General features: G+C 41.7%; 1 protein-coding gene across 2 annotated transcripts in view; it reads left to right on the forward strand.

Annotated features, from left to right (window-relative positions):
- Positions 1-1527: 1527 nt before the first annotated feature.
- The window catches only part of Gefmeso (Guanine nucleotide exchange factor in mesoderm), a 39548-nt gene continuing 23749 nt past the window's right edge, over positions 1528-17326 (forward strand). Inside the window, exon 1 of one of the 2 annotated variants that reach the window (XM_071716465.1) lies at positions 1528-2037. In XM_071716465.1, coding sequence (XP_071572566.1) covers positions 1956-2037 — 82 coding nt within the window. In that variant the 5' untranslated portion in view covers positions 1528-1955. Of the gene's footprint in view, positions 2038-13270; positions 13490-17326 lie in introns of those variants that run through there. The other variant, XM_071716483.1, reaches the window with a different exon arrangement.

Below are 17326 nucleotides of genomic sequence, written 5' to 3' on the forward strand. Positions count from 1 at the left end.
AAATTTCCCCATTTCCCTTTTTCATTACTCGTTCTCGCAAAAAAAAGAAATCATACAAAATATTACAAATATATAAAAGAAATTGTGAAATAATTAACGAGTTGAGTTTCTAAATTGTATTAAATTAAATCGACATGCGATTAGCTTCGCAATATTAAAAATTTATTAACAAATAGTGCCAGAATTAACAATAACAATAGCAAAGATTCATTCTCGAACGCTGCGGTCGATTTATCTTCGAGAGGCTGATCTCCGATAAATATTAGAGACACGTGCTCTCGAATGCTCGTCGTTTCGGTTTCGACTTTTCGGAAAGCAAGATAATTTTCGTTCGCGGCGGAGGGGCGACATCCTAAACGTTCAGAGAGCATTCTCCATTCATCCCGCCGTCGCGGGATGCAACGGCGAGCGCCGGCCGTCTAATAATAGAACGCCGGCGATTCCGTGGATGTATCGTGCGGCGCGTAGCGAGCCCCTAATATATGCGCGCGTATAGGTGCGTGTATATTCCACGCTCCTCGAAAAAATAAACGCAGCCGGCGCGGGGGGTAAAGGGACGGGGAAGCGGGGGGGAGGAAGGTCATAAGAATGTGTAGCAGCGACTTTCACGGCGCCTGGTTGAGCAATATATATATATATATATACATATATATATTCGGGAGATCTTTTATTTCGAGAGAGACGTTACGCCGCTCGTTAATATATTCCACGCAATGCCGCATCTCACACGGTTCCACTTTCTCATCGAAACACCTCGGATATATCTTCCGAAATACCGCTCTTTCGACAGTTCCCGAGAAAGATTCCAGCGGGTCGTATTGGCCGTCGGGGGCCAATGATGTCACTTCAAATTAACTTTAAGCACGGATATATAGATAAAAAAATCGTCCAACAAATGTCAGTTATATTGCTCGTATTTTCTGATTTTGTGTAGTAATTGAAAAAGTCGATTGGATACATATAAATATCAATTCAAAAAGTTATATGTATAAAAGTTGGCGTATGACGTACATAAACAGTCAGATATTTTATATTACATGCACTGATATTACCATTATTAAATTATTACTATTACAAATCTTATATCAACATTCATACAGTAATTTAATAACAGTAATTCTGATTGTAATTACCTAAAAACTACGAATACATCTCTCTCGAAATTAAGAAAATATCAATTACATATTAGCATTTATTTTATGATACTCTAGCATTGTACATTTTTATAAAGATAGGCGTATATATATATTTTATTTTCAGTGTACAACATTATCAACAAGATTCGACATTCGGTCCCTCTTGTCTTTTACAGTACACGTATACGGTACAATACAAATAAATTTGCATTTCTGTAGAAACGCGGGGTGTTCGACTCGGGGGATTGTAGATTTCGCAGAATTCTCAGGAACCTCCGTTGGTCCGCGGGATCGTTCACCCTCGGTGATTTTCGGCGCGGCGGCCGCGCCGCGCCGCGCCGCGCCGCGCGCCAACCGTTGGTGTTGGTGTCAGTCGCGTTTCATCCTACGACCGCGTCGTGTGCGATGTGTACAGCGCAGCGCGCACGGTGCAGGCTCCGACCCGTCGGCTTTGCCCCGCGATCGCTCACCCTCCTCGGCGAGTTTTGGCCGCGCCGGCGGCCGGCCGCGTCAGTCGGTGGTGTGGTGTGTCAGTCGCGTGTCGCGTTCCGTCCGGCGTGCGCGTATACGTACGCCTCTCGTTCGTCGGCCCCGTCTCGATCGTTCACCCTCCGACCCTCCTCCGATCGGCGGATATACTTTCGGCGCCGAAAGACATGACAGTCGTGATCGGCGCGCGCTCGTGGGCGCGCGTCCGCGTCGCTCGGCACGGCCCGGCGAGACGTCGCGCGATGTGACGCGCGATGATCGCGGCGCGCCGCGCGAGTAGCAACGCGGTAACGTTGTTGTTGACGATCGACGTGGGACACGATTCACGCGATGGACAGCGAGGCGGACGCGGAAGCTGCGAGCGTCAACGCCGTCGACTCCGACGGCTCGGTTAGCTGGGAGGACTTTTTCGGTGAGTGAGAAAAACAAATGCATGCATACATACTTTTATATATAATATACATATGAGAGAGATATGCGTATACACATATATAATTTTATTTTTTTTCCATTACATTTATTATTCATGGAAATGCGGTTTCGGCTTGTGGACCGACAACCGTGCGCGCGCGCGCGCTTCGATTGTGCGTCGCGACTCCGGTTTGAAATTGCCTGCGAAACACCGCCGCGCACTTTGCAGTTCAACTCGTGGCGCGAACGTCACGCGTAGGCCTGGGCTGGGACGGATAAAAGTGCGGGCGCGCACTCTCGAAACGGACGACCCGGATTAACGTGCGTCTCGCGCGCGCTCATTGCGCCTGCCGCCTAATGACGCGCAATCGCGTCTTTCTCCTCGGCGCGGCGCGGCGCGTTTTTGTTCATCCGACTCCGACGCGATCGCGCGGAACTCGCGACTCCTCGACGCGCCTTTTATTACGTTTCTCACACTTTGCGCGAAACCTTAGCGTTGGCTTGCCGCTCGCATTTCGAGACCGGAAAAGGAGAGAAAGAGAAAAAGGTATAAATAGATGTAGAAAGTACCAGAGTCGAAGAGAGAGAAAAGGCGGACCATCGGCATCGCATATCGTAAATGTTGAACCGTCGATGCGTGCGAAAGATAGAATCCTGTTTTTCTACGAAACTGGGGTAACCGTATATTTTTTTACGTGTAGAAAGGAAAACTAGAACACTCGCAGTTGTTGACAAGGAAATGAGAACATTTATCGTGTGATTCCTTTGTCGACATTTGTTTATCAATTATTCGTTAAGAGAATCGTTAAAAATATTACACAGCATGTACCGCATGTTTTTTTTAATATTTTACACGTATTTTCATGTATGCATTATTTTATTATAATATTTTATTATATTACATAATACAATTTTTTTTTTCACAATTAAAAACATATCTATATATAATAAATTTACAAAACAATATAATATAATAGGTGTAATATATAATTCTGGAAACTCTCTATATATATTCTTTTTATATATCAATTTTTCATGAAATTTGTCTTTATAAACTTATATATTTACAAATTATTCCTTTAAACTTTTATAAATGCACACAGAAATATATGTACAATGCGTTTTATAGACACATTACGCCGTGATTAGAATTCTATCTTTTCTATCGTCTCTAATCACTTCCTTTATGAATTCGGTATAGTTTTCTCTTCGGTGAAGACTCGATCGCCGTGGTTTTCCTGCAATGTTTCCAGTGTATTCTTCCGGATTAATTATATCTTTCTGGAAGGTTGAGGAGAGCGTTCGCGAGGCGTAACACTTCTTCTTAGTTAGAAAGTCCTTCGCCCGCGGAAAATATGCTATTTCATAATGACAAAAAGCGTAATTGAGACGTTACGCGTGTGTAGAGACGGGGCTACCGTAAGGTCAAGAAGCTAACTAGCGGACCAGTCGCCAGGATTAATCGCCTATAATAAATCGGCGCGTAAATCTCGCCTCTCTCGCTCGCACTCGAATTTCATTCGTCTCGGGTGGTTTTGCCGTCCGAAAGTATACCGCAGGTGCTGGGTGCGTGGAGAAATAAATGATGATCGATATGCGTGTAGATGCAACGTCGAATAAGTAAATAGGGCACTTTTTATCATCGAGCATATCGTCGGCTTAATATTAATTCATGAGTTGTAAACATTATTGCTGTATTTTGAATTATGCGTCGGTTACCAATCTTAAACTCATTTTAAATGATGATGATTCATGTCAGACTTTAGATAGATAGAATATTTTTCCTATTTTTAATCGTATGTACCGTGTAACGCGAAGAATATTTGAAGAATCAGAAATAACATACATATAAAGTACATATTAAAACATATAGCTAAATGGCATATTTATAAAATTATAAATATGGATTTTATCTTGGTCGAATTATAGTTTGTTTAAAGGGGACGTTATATATATATATATATTACTCCGCCAAAACTGAAATGCTACCTCAATTTAGATCGATAGTAATAAAAACTTTAATATTACTATGCTTATAATTTAATATTACTATGTTGATAAGCATTTTATAAATCCCGTTATTGTCAAGAAATTTATTGTGAAGGATATCACCTCAGCCAGAGGTTTTATTCTAGTTTATGAGATTCCAAGGGCGAATTCGAGATAGAGCCTAAGACGCGTCCACTATACGATCGATATTAACGCGTAGCGCGAGATATGATAACAATATTGATCGTTTAACGTTTAAGTATAGAAGATTATGTCAACGTATTGAAGAAAACAAAACGTGTTTGATTTTTGACAACGAGACTTGCTCGATATATCGTATCGTTAAAGTGTTACGTCGCGCAACATTAGCTCTGTTTGAGACTCTTATCATTGATGAAGGTAAACGTCTTGCGTCACCTTTATATTTGTGACCCTTTTAATAACCTAAATTAATAATTTCTTAATAAACTAACAGTTGACTGCAAACGCAATTTTATCAATTTTTTGATATATCTCACATGTATAAGACTATACATATACATATACGTGGTTTATGCATGTGAATGTGGAAACTACACATTCGACAAAAAGAGCCCCCGAAAGTTCTTGGATTCGTGCTTTCTCCTCGGCTGGGTGCAACTTTTCGCCTCGCTTCTGCTCGCTCGCGGGTTGTTACTCCGCGTGCAAAACGACGACCATTCGACCACTTCCAAGACAAGTGGTGGAGCTTAAGGATGCAATACCCGGCGTGACGCAAAAAACCGCCGCTTTGCCGGATGCAGCTTAGAGTGACGGCCAAACAGGCGCGCGCGCGCGCGCGTTCCTTTCTTTACGCGTGTGCGTGTCGTCGTCGTCGTATGTATTCCTTGCCCTTTTACGCCGCGTCGCGGGCGAAAATTCGAGCGGTCGATCTCCCGTCTGGATCTGTATCCGCCGGTCCAAAAGTTTCTCGAGCCTTCCCGGCGGCACAAAGGGTCACCGTTGTACCTTGACCAGGCACATTAGAATACGTCGGCAGCTTTCTAAATATAGCTGCAAAGTCTGTAACGCTCTTAAATTTCTCGAGTTTCAAATGTCGAAAGATCTAATTTCGTAAATTCTCGGAAATCCTCAAATCTCGGAGCAAACCAACTTTCTAAGCAAAGATTAAGTCTTAAAGAGATCTGTACTAGATTTTAAAAATTCCTCAAAATTCGGCAAATTTTACCGGGCTTATACGGAACAGTATTCGATGCAACGACGAACGAAAGTGCAAGGATGAAACCGCGTCGTTCGCTCGCTCGAATCGTCCTCGTGGTTCCGCGTGCACGCTCGAGACGAATAAACGACCGCGGCTCGATCTCGATGTGCCTCGACGAGCGCCTTAGCCATCGGGACGCGATCCCGCGCGCGCATACGCCGATCGTCCTCGGCGAGGAGCATTTCCGCGGTTCGCCGACTAACATTCGGAATAGATATCCGGATCGTCTCGTGTATGTGTGTGTGTGTGTGTGTGTGTGTACGAGACCGGGCGTTCCGGGCCGCACGACATCGCGGCCACCACGATACTTACGGTCCTGGTGGCGTGGGCCTCGACTGGAACGTGGGCGTGCACACGCCGCGCTTCTTGCTCTCTGGTTCTGCGTCGGGAACGCCGAGGGCGACCCAGGAGAACGTAATGGATGGCGTTGGACATTTTTTCGAACTCGTACGAGAGATAACAGTTATCAAAACGTTAACGTAATGCTCTTCACGTTTCGACAGATGCGTTCGTGTCACTCGACTGTTTTAGCGGCTTATTTACGGTCTTTATGTAACTTATAGTATATCGAGAGATCGATTCGTGGCGTACCTACTAAATAAAAAATTTCTCGCTCACTTTGTCGCGCGTAAAAAACCTTCCTTGACGAAAGGAAGCTCTAACGCATACACGAGGGTGGATATAATAATTGTTGTGTGTTTGATAGAGTATCCTTATAGGAGAAAACAAGTCGCGGGACAGGGAGAGTAAGTATGAAAGTTAGGGACACGCTAATAAAGAACACTATAATCGCCTATTAATCTCTTTATGGAAACGTAACAAATATTCCCCCATAAAGCATCAGGAGTTGAAGAGAAACTTAATAGCAGGAAACGCGACTTTGCACAACAGACATCACGCCCTCCTTTGCACAGAAAATATGTTTGCGTCGTCAGGGTTAATAGGAAAGTCCTCGGTGCGATGGGATAATTTGTATGCGAGAAAACATACATACACACATACACATACGCACGCACACACTCGTGTGCATAAATAGATCAAGTAACGCGATAACATCTCGCGTGAGGTGTGTGTGAAAACATAGCAACCCCGCGAAAGAGAAGCGTCTTTTTTTCTTTACCAAAGTAATGGATTTTTTTAGGACACAGAATTTTTGAAAGCGATTATTTATATCTATTTTAGATAACATTAAATTTTGGGCAAAATTATTTTCTCTTCTCTATCTCTCTCTCTCTCTCTTTTTTGTCTCTTTTAAAAGATGAGTATACCATGTACTATGCCCACACGCAACTTGTGCCCGTGAGAGTCGCGCAACGCGCTTCTTCGGGGCAGTTTCTTACGCATGTACTACGTCTTACGCACGCACGGACCGTACGCGTGTGCGGCCAGCTTAGATCTTCATCCGAGACGCCATTGAACTTGATTTCCCGCAGCCTCGCTTGCACGTGCAGAAATTTTAAAGGAGAGCCGCATCGCCTGCGGCGGCGCAGGTTCGCTCGCGAGACCGGAACGTGCATCCACCGAGAGTCTCTTATCTCGTCTTCTTCCATTTAGCTAAACTTGACCAAATTAACGCTGGATGTACACGCAATGTGGCATTATCAATGACTCAGCCGGCTCAGCGTAAGGGAATGCAAAATCGATTTTTATTTGTTATATGTATTTACGTAATTTTTATCTCTATCGGAGTAAAGATCTTACTCTCGAGCAGCAAAGATATTTTTATCTCTATCCGAGTTCTTGCAAAGATATAGCGAAAGTTATTGCAAAGATCCTGCTCAGATGTAATAAATTTTATTATTTTTTGCTATGATTTGCTGATAAGTCCAACTAATTATTATTCGCTAATTGGAAGGCTAGAATAGTTCATAATATTTTGCTATTTGTATAATAGTACAATCTCTTTTTCTTAGAGATTTTTATTTGGTTACTTTCTAGTAAAGATTTCGAGCGAAACAACAATCGGTGAGTTCGTTGTTGTGGCGATATCAATTGCCATTTATCGCGATTTCTTTTTGACAATGCACAATGACGCGAGCTGCTGGATAAACGCATTATCTAAACGGAATCGTCGTGTGCTCCCCTTTTCCTCTCCATCACGTCGTGTTCCAACATTCGCCGTTTACCATGACCGGGAGAGGATGTTTACGGGCTTTGTCCTTCTTCGCGCAAGCTCATATCTCCGCAACTTTTGATCACATTCGCGCCCACGCGAAAAGTGATACGATTTTCATTGCACGAGTTGACATCTCTCGCGTTTGTCCTGCTCAATGTCCAAAAGAACATAAACTCTTAAAAACAAATGGGTTCTTATAAATAAAATAATATTCTTTTATTTCTTTTTCCATTTAAACAGGCATTAAGTAAGTTGTTTCTTAAACTGCAATCATATGTATCTAAATCGGATCAGGAGAACGGCAGTTTTTTATAACAATTAACACACCGCGACGACGTTTACCTATAATTTTTCCCTCCTCGGCGGCTCCGGTCGTGCGCGTCTCTCTCGTTAGCGAAATCGACGTGATCGCGGGATCGAGGAAGCTGGACGGCCGCGGCCGGTCTGACTCGGGAACCGGCCACGACGCGGAGTGTGAACGAACCTTTATCTCGATTTGCGCGCGACGACGCTTCGCTAAACGTATAAGGGAATCGTAACGAGTAGCGACATTAGGCATCCCGGCGACTTAACCCTCCCCGGTTGGCGGGGGTATCCGGTTTTATCAGCTGTACCCCGGGTATACACGCGAGCTCGATCACGCGGGACGAGAGAGAGAGAGAGAGAGAGAGAGAGAGAGAGAGAGAGAGAGAGAGAGAGAGAGAGAGAGAGAGAGAGAGAGAGAGAGAGAGAGAGAGAAAGGGACCCCGGGAACGACCCGATCGGAATACGTGCGATCGCCTTTTTATCGCCGTCTTTATCCGCCGCACCGGCGCGGTTCACAACGGATGCTGAATCCGGAATCGCGCGACCTGATCTGATGGACAAATCAGTTGGCACTTGACCTTTGACCCGCGACGTCCGCGTCTCTGTTGGACCGTTCTTATCCCTCTCTGTTTCTTCCATTTCTGTTCTCGTTATTTCTTAGCGTTCATCTAGTTCCGAGATAGCTAGTCTTAACACTCTACACGCAGAAAATTATTCTCGAACCGCCATACGAGGGTGAGAAAAACGTTTAAGCTGGTATGTGTACACAGTTTATATGGTACACATTTTTAACATTCCAGATAAATAAGGACGTGTAAGTTACGGGATGTCGTAATGGCACCGGACGGCCGGAATAATTAGCTTTGGTTTATATATCGTCACTCGTATATTTTGACGAATGTCACGCGTAGTTTGCGAAGATTGCGAAAGCGCGAGGCGCGACACTTTAAATGTTGATAAAACGTTGCGAAAACTAAGCCACGTTAAATGCACATTCTGTGCACGTTCTAAATATTGTCTTCCGCAGGAATTATTCAGAAACGCGTTTTTCAAAAACTTGCAAGAGACAGGGAAAATGATCAAACAATGACCAATGTACGAGTTGGGGCGCGTTGAAAATTTTTTCTATAACAAATCCTAATTTAAATATAATTTACAAAATTTTATCGCTACAGAATATTCTGTAGAGAGCAATGAGAAACATTACATATATTTTATAATATATTCTGTGCATATATATTGTGCGCATACATGTACACACAAGTCAGTGTATACACGCGTCGTTTTCATCAAGCAAAGTTAAATGTCAAAGTAAAAGGGAATAAACGTCTCGAAAAATGGCTCGGTTATCTTGAGAAAACGTTGACCTCTTTCCAAGACCAATCGACTCGACATTCGAGCAGGTCGGGAAAAACTTGCATCGCTAACGCTCGTGTCGCTAATGTGCAACAGAGGTGTGAACGCACTCGTATGTCGTGCAATCTGTTGCGTGCATGAACGTGCCCTCGCACGATCTACTAATCGACGCGAATGATCTCCAATCTTTCGCGCACCGGCCCTCTTACCGATTTAACCGCATAATTAATATTCTGGCTCTAGCGATTTTAAGAACGGGCATTCTCTTCGAAATCCAGGGTGAGAAATCTTATAAGTCTTCAGTCGGGAGAAAAATGTTTGTTTTTTGCTCGACAAAAAGATGAAACAACGAAGAAGATAAAATAAATATGATATGAATTCGACGATGAAAAATATGAGAAGCTTCTTTGACGCAATTAATTCATTATATAAGTTACGTGTTAGACTCCCCATATAATGATACCGGATTCTAGGATAACGGAACGTAATTAATATCTGTCAGATATATATCGCACGCGGTAACTACACGGCGGCGCGATTTGCTCGCTATTTTCCGAGTACTTAATCCCGTGATGAGCGAGGGAGCGATCGGATCCAAGCGTTACGCGAATTAAACGAGGGACATCGATACGATTATACGAGCGCACAATTATACGAGATATCGTTGATTTAAAATCGCCCGCGGCGCGTTTCGCCTGTCGGCGGTTGTACCGGGTAGCACGAATCGCAGATACGCTCTCCGAAGAGCGTATATAATTGGCCTGTCGTCGAACTGCGGCCGGATTAATTCAGCTGTGATTAATTTGAGTACATCGCGGAATTATCGAAGGATATGGTCATACATACGTGGAAAGGTATTATAATGCACCGCGTGTCTGCTCCACTCACGTCAAAAAATCACCGGCGAGCATTTTCGTTAAATGACGCTATTTTGAATCTTTTTTATCCTTTTTAAATTTCTAGAAAATCTAATGTAAATTGTTCCTTTTTATAAAATATTTTAAGATAGTAATATAAAGAGAGAATATAAAGCAACCTAAAGTTTTAATTATTTTTCGAATGGAGAAGAAACAAAGTTGCAAAAGTAGGTTGCTTGTTTGACAAAGAAGAAAAAGAATTCTTTTGCTTTAAATTCTTGTTTATTACGCATATTTATATACGGATGTTAACCCGAATGCTAAGAAAATTTATTTTAAAACTCCTTTCTTACTTCTTCTCTAAAAAAATGTATAATTTTTAAATATATAATTTTTTTTAACTTTTTAAAAATATAATTTAATCTATTGAAAGCTTTCAAATTAGACGTGTAAATTTTTTCAAAACTCTTTGGACGTTTTAACATTTTAAAATGGATTCGGACACGAATGAGTCACGCGCGTGCCATTTAAGGGTGCCGAAAGTGTATATGCCACGGGCTAGAGGAGAAGAAGCGCGTTCATGGAGCAGGAAGATGGGCACGTGTGTGCGCAGGTAGAGTTAGTGGAACGGTCGTTTTCCAAGTCGCACGTGCGCCGCCGAGATTGTATTTCTGGGAAGGTGTCGCCTTGCACAAAGCCCCGTGCCAAAAGGCCGCGACCGGACAGCCTGAAATCAATTTGCGGCTCGCAAAATATCGCCACACACCGCACCGTACTTCCATGTCGCACGCGTTTGATGTCGATGCTCCGGTGTATTCGTCTCTCCGTTATAAGATTGAATTTTATATGAATATATAATCATTAATATGAATATTAAATTAGCATATAAAGATGGATAAATGTAATTTTTTCAAAGCTATTTTCGCAGCGTCGCCCTTATGCATTTTTATTAACAAGTATGTTGTCGACTGATCATAAATAACGAAGCTCGGATTAAATCGTTAGGATTATTTGATCTTTTCTCTTTCCCGGCGTGCTCGTGATAAAATAGCGATGAAAGTGCGCGACGCTACGCGCGGATCGCCGTAAGATTCATCGAATTTGACGACGGAGCACGCGAGAGTTGACTCCTGGAAGACTGTCAGTCGACTAACGGTGAAAATCGCCTCGCGCGTTCTATCGAGTTCGCGAAGCGCCGCAACCCGGCGCGCGGTCCGCTCCTTTCCTTTCCATTCCGTACCTTTCACAGATTCACCGCGCTCCTGTAAATCAGTTCTTCCCCGCGATAAACGTGATCTTTTGACGCGTTCCCGACGCAACTTGGGCACGTGCGGTAGCTTTTCGAAGAGTGAATCGAGTCGGCGTTGCCGGTAAGCGCACGGAATTTAATTACGACATTATTCTTTCTTATCTTTTAAAGGAGTACCGTAGCGCGTTTTACTTGACTTTGATGATGTTTGAGAATCATGCTACGTATAAGTATTGAAAGAGAAATAGATTGGTTTTTAATCAGCTATCTTTGCCTAGTTGTTTTTCTTTGGGGAGCAGTTTCTAGGCGCGATGCACGGGGTGTTCCAAAAATCGCGTGTGTGTGTTCTCTCCATCGTAGCAACCAAAGTCGAACTGATAATCGACGTATCTTGATGCTGAAGTTGGTATCTGAATACAATTTACAGCATTTTTTCGATATATAAATAAACTCTGTTTTAATAGAATTTTTTACGAATTAATTATTATTGAACATTGCAAAATAAAAATCGCGAAGAGGCGTAACAATCAGATCTTCGCGGACAATCCGCGTATATGGTTGTTCTTAATACTGCATTGTGATGACAGGAGTGTCTTTTGTCTTATTTCTATTTTCTTCTTCCGGACCACCCTGTACAGGTATCTCTGATCGTGGGCCGCGCAGGGCACGTGGTAGGCGAAATACGTCGCATGTGCAGTGGCGTAACAGCGAACAAAGCCGAAAGATATCTCTCGCGAACGTGCCTGTTCGGCCAACGCATTTTCCGAACGCGATGCATATTAAGTACCACGATGCTAATTGATTCCCGTTCGCTCTTTGTGTCGCGAAAATATCTTGTCTACAAGAATCAGCGTCAGCATCAAAAACATATGCGAAGTCGAGTCGGACAGTTTCGAGAAATGGCACTGATGTCGAAGTTGTTTATCTCTTTCTTTAATCGAGATATAAAATGATTCAATCTTAACAAAGCCGTGTAAAATCGAAAGTAAGGTTATCGCTCTATTTTACCGCGATGTCGATTTATTCTCTCGCTGTGCGTTGTGATTGTGAAAGGTCAAGAATAGGGAAAACAAGAAGTTAGGAATTGAAAAAATAAAAAAATGAAGGATAAGTGAAATACAGGTGAAAGTTTTTGGCGCAATTTTACATTTGAAATGTAAACTAATCTTGATTCGACGCATTCTTGAAATAAATTAAACGTTTCGATTTTCGTTGTTAATCGGTTAATTCTTGCTGCGCCCATGCGCCACGATCACAGAGCTACGAAAAGGAAAAAAAAGGGGGGAAAAACTTGTTCGAGGCCATGAGCCCGCTCGTACGGTTACGCTCCTATTACGTCGCGCGACAGCGTCGTGGGTGTAATGACAGCGACCAGGCTTACCAACGTATGTACTAAAATAATCATCGTACGTATCTCATATAGGGGGAGAGAGAGAAAGAAAGAGAGATGTCTCTCACCCGATATCGTCCAAGAATTTATCAAAGAGCGATTATATTTTTATAAAACTTTATCAACCCTGTGGACAAATCCGTTATATACATATATACAAGTAAAAATAAAAGTCGTATAAAACTTGCATATATCAATGAAATGCACACGAATCTTGCAATAGCGTGCCAAATAGAAATGTTATATAATAAAATTGTATATGTTATTAATATTATATATATATAATTATAATATATATTATTAATATTGAATTGAATTATAAACATTATATAATATGGAATTAAAATTTTATATATGATACTTAAAATCCTATTACAAGCGTATATCTAACAAATAGTGCAATCCGTTTATAAAACAGTAAAAGGGTCACATCTGAAGTTATTATTTTAGAAAACAAAAGACCAGTAATCGTTGCACGTGCGTAACTTGTGCTTGTTTCGTAACTGACATTGTCGATTTTGAATTCCTCGCAATTTGGAGCGGAGAGTGCCAGTGATTTACCTCGAGCACTCAGATTTGCTTGGCGACTTGGGGATTAAAGATCGTCCGACAATTTTGGGACGAATACACTTGTCCTGCCAAGTTTCGTCCCAATTGCTATTTAATTGCCGAAACCTGACAGTGACGCCAACCTCGGCGCTCATCGGGCCGTCGGCGTCGCGTCGTTCCGCGGACTCGTTCCAGACCGGTTTTGCTCCTCGCAGCCGACCGCGCGGAAAAGTGCCACCGCGAAACGAGACGTCGCGTGACGTAGTGCGGCACATCGCGGGATCCAAATATTTTAACGCGAGTGGAGTTCGTACCAGGAAGAGTCAAACGAGACGCATTGTTAAGAAAGAAAGCCAATTCCGCGTTTTTCTTTAAAAGAAGAAGTAAGACGCTTGATGGAGGTATGTTTATGATTTTCTTTCGTCATTTCTACTCCAGAAATTATGTCATAAAGTTATGTCGATTATCGAGTTGCTGAATTGAATTTATTAATTCCATTTAATAAAGATCCACTATTATAATCTGATCCACTATTATAATCTGATCCACATTGTTAGAAACTAAATAACGTTTTGTTTGCCGAGAGAGATAAGCGTCAAAATGGTTTTCGAAATTAACTTTACTATAGACTTGTTTTTTAACGATCTACGATCTCTGGTCATTAAAAGCGTAATTAATTCGTTGTAATTAATTTAGCAGTTTGTGGCTGACCTCGATCATTTATTTTGTCGATTGGCAAATAGCAATTTGAAAATCCTTGCTTTCGATTCTTCTCTGAAATCTCCATGCCTCTCACCGATCGCTATTTCTTATGACATCAGTTCGGGACAGTTATTGGTCGGCGCAAATTATAGCTATTGCCTGTCGTTGCAGTGGAAGTATGCAAATCAGATTTCATTAATAAAACCGCGATCATTGGATGGTTTCGGAGATATCGTGGGCGATATCTCGAGGTCTATCTTGAGATGCGATGTATCCCGCTCTTCCGCTATATATAATATCGTATACAGACGCCCCTTTATTATTACGAATGCGCGAGTCCTTGTTCAATATTCATAGCGCGTCGCGCAAAAAGCATCTTTGCCGATGATAGTCTTGTTACGCGTGTCATCATACATTACGCGATTCTTGGTATCGCCGGGCTTAACCCTCGGCTATAGCTGTGGTATCGCTCGCTCGCTCGCGCATTCAGGTCGCTCGAGTTGCGAGCTTTATTAATTGATGAGATGCTGGTAAAACTTTATATGTGTATAATTCAAAAGTCCTGAGACAAACAGTATCTTAACATGTGGTTTCTTACAGATTATGGTTTCGGGAAAAGATTCACGTATGATTGCCGAATGTTTAAGGAATTTTTTTCCCTAGTTAATGCATTAGAAAATTATATTAATTAATAGGTTAGTAAATTGAAATCTTATGATTATATTGTCAAATATATCGTATATAACGTACGCTTAAACTATGTGAATACATGTAGAATATTTATCTTTATTTCTTAGACGATGCTGTTCAGATAATCGAACGTGTGGTTAAACATTCAATGTTCTACTGTTTATGAATCCTAATAATATGGCTTTTTGATAAAGTTACGTATTTCGTAGTACGCGTCTCGTTAGCGGCTTGGAGAAAATAGAAATATTTTTCATCGCGTTCCTCCCCGTTCTAACATTCGCAGCCATCGTGATACAAAAGATAACGCGGACGACGTAAGACACAATGGAATGTCCTTTGTGAACCGACTATTTCATTGCCATAAACGTATAGATGTTAGATTAGCTAATATCTTATAATTAGGCGTGAAGAAAGAGAATAACGTGTAAATAATTACCCATTGTTTTGCAGGAGAAATCAGAAAAATTCTTGTCCGTAAAAATTTACTTTTATTTATATTTATTTATATTTTTAATTTTTTATATGACTTTCGAAAGGCCAATAAAAAGTCTACATCTTTTTGCATAATAATAGCGCATGTTCGAAAGATTAATGCAATTGGCTTGAAATCCGAGGGGCAACCTCTCCATCTGTTGATGCACTTATCGACCGTTGCAAGTGGACTCGCGTTATCACGATACGTACGAGATAAGATAATAATTGTACGTTAGTACGAGGTGTCGGACATAATAATAACAACGTGACGCTCTTCGTTGAATCTGAATACTTCGCCGGTGTTGCTCTATTTATTCTGAGGGCCAGCACGTCCACGAGTATAGATTTCGTCATCCACGAGCGTTACAGAAATAAAACAGAGTGGCGGATCAATCGAATATTCATTTTAATCGCGATGCATATATGTAGATGATTAGATATCCATATTTCAACGCATTGTTGAGTGGCTTTATAACTGTTAACTATTAAATCTTTTACTCTTTTTTTTTTAATTTGAAAGAACGCAAAGTAGAAAGTAAAATGTTTTAGCAATTTCACATTTCGAGAAATCATTGTGTCCGCGTCGCCGCTGTATTATTCATGAATGTCGGTATATCGAACGTGCACTTCTCTTTTTGGCGATAGCTGTGAAATTTTCACGACGCGAGACTTTCGCGGGGTGTCGTGACAAGATTAATTGCGACCGGTCGAAAATTGCCGGCGCTCGCACGCGCTCGAACAGCTGCGTTGCTGATCCGTACGGTAAACTCGGTGCTCTAATTGCGACAATTGACCGTCATTGTTCCTTGGGCACGTACGTACGTAAGACGAGGAGAATGCTCGACCGTGCCCCGCACCGTACCCCACACGTCGCGTCATAGCGCCATGAAAACTGACCGCCGCACCGCCACCACCGGTACGCCCCGGTATCCGTTTTTCTATCGTCGACTTTCGAAACGTGCGCCGCGCGTGAAATAATTAGAGGCACGCGCGTGAAAATCCGACCGCGGAAACCGGAAAGTATCGCCGGAACGACCGGAAATACCACAATGGATTTTAAAGTAAAGTGACTATTTAATTAACGACCATCGTAAAATTATGAAAGACAATGGCTTGTTAATTTTATCACTGAGTATAATTGCCACGCCATCGTAATGTATGTGTGACCAATAAGTCGAAAATTTGCAAGATACGTTTTAAATTAATATATAATGTATTGATTTTAGAATATTATGGTTGTGTAAAGTTTATAAAATTTATTATTATAAGAATTAATATTAGGTACTTGTAATAAAATAATTTTTGTATTATTTTTATTTACTGACGACTGTTTAACGTGTTATTAGAAAATCATGATGCTACACTTTCACAATTAATTTGTTTCACTTTAAACAATAAGCAGATAGTTCAAATTTAATTAATGCACCTTTCTGAAATTACTTCGTAGATTCACGTTTATGCCATATAAACGGTAAGAAGGAGTAATAGACTACTTCATGATTAAATTTATTAAGTTATATAAGACTAATTCGTTAAATATACCTACTGGCTTTTCTCCTTAACCTTAGCGTTGTTGAGATTGTAAATGTATAATTATATGTTTATGTCCTCCTGAGAAAGTCATTATGTAGCGAGATATAACTTGTATAGAAGGTATAAATAGCTTTTTGATTCAATTTTATCTACTACAAAATGCGCAATAACGGCGATTATATCTCTCATGTTTGCATAAGCATAACGAAAATCATTTTATGTCGGGAACACTCTATATTTATATCAATCCGCTATCGTAAATGGAGCATTTTCTTCCAACACATATCTGAGAAAGTGACCAAAAAGAACAATCCGTTTACTCCTGGCAAACCAACCGGTACCATATTTCGCTCGTGCGATAAAAACCAAATGTGCGATACTAAACGAATAGTTATGTCTATTTATAGCGAACGCCTTCGTACGCGGCTCGGTATCTAATTGCGCAAAAATCGCGTAAATGTTCGCGAGCGATCGGCGCGGGTTCTAGGTGAGTCGATTCGCTACTAATACACGGTGAAATGTTGCAAAACGTTCCCGGAGCAAGGCTTATTCGCAATGATTTTCGTAATTAGAAAGCATCGGCGAGCATAGCGATTATTAAGTATACAACGCGGTGTATCGCCGCGTATGTTAGATCCCTGATTGGACCTGTCAATGTCGCGCCAGTAACAATCGGATTGCGCGATTCGCCCAACCCAGACTTCGAGAAACCGCGCGACCGTCGCCGTCCGTCGTTCCGATCGGTTTTGCCGTCTTTAATCACGCTACGACGCGCGGCGATCTAATCGCACCGCTCGAGGGAACTTGCAAATTTATTGCGATAACGCCAGCATTGTCTC

Source organism: Temnothorax nylanderi, unplaced genomic scaffold, assembly GCF_030848795.1.
Source record: "Temnothorax nylanderi isolate EJ_2023f unplaced genomic scaffold, tnyl_v1.0 TNYL_tig0006_pilon, whole genome shotgun sequence".
NCBI lineage: Eukaryota > Metazoa > Arthropoda > Insecta > Hymenoptera > Formicidae > Temnothorax > Temnothorax nylanderi.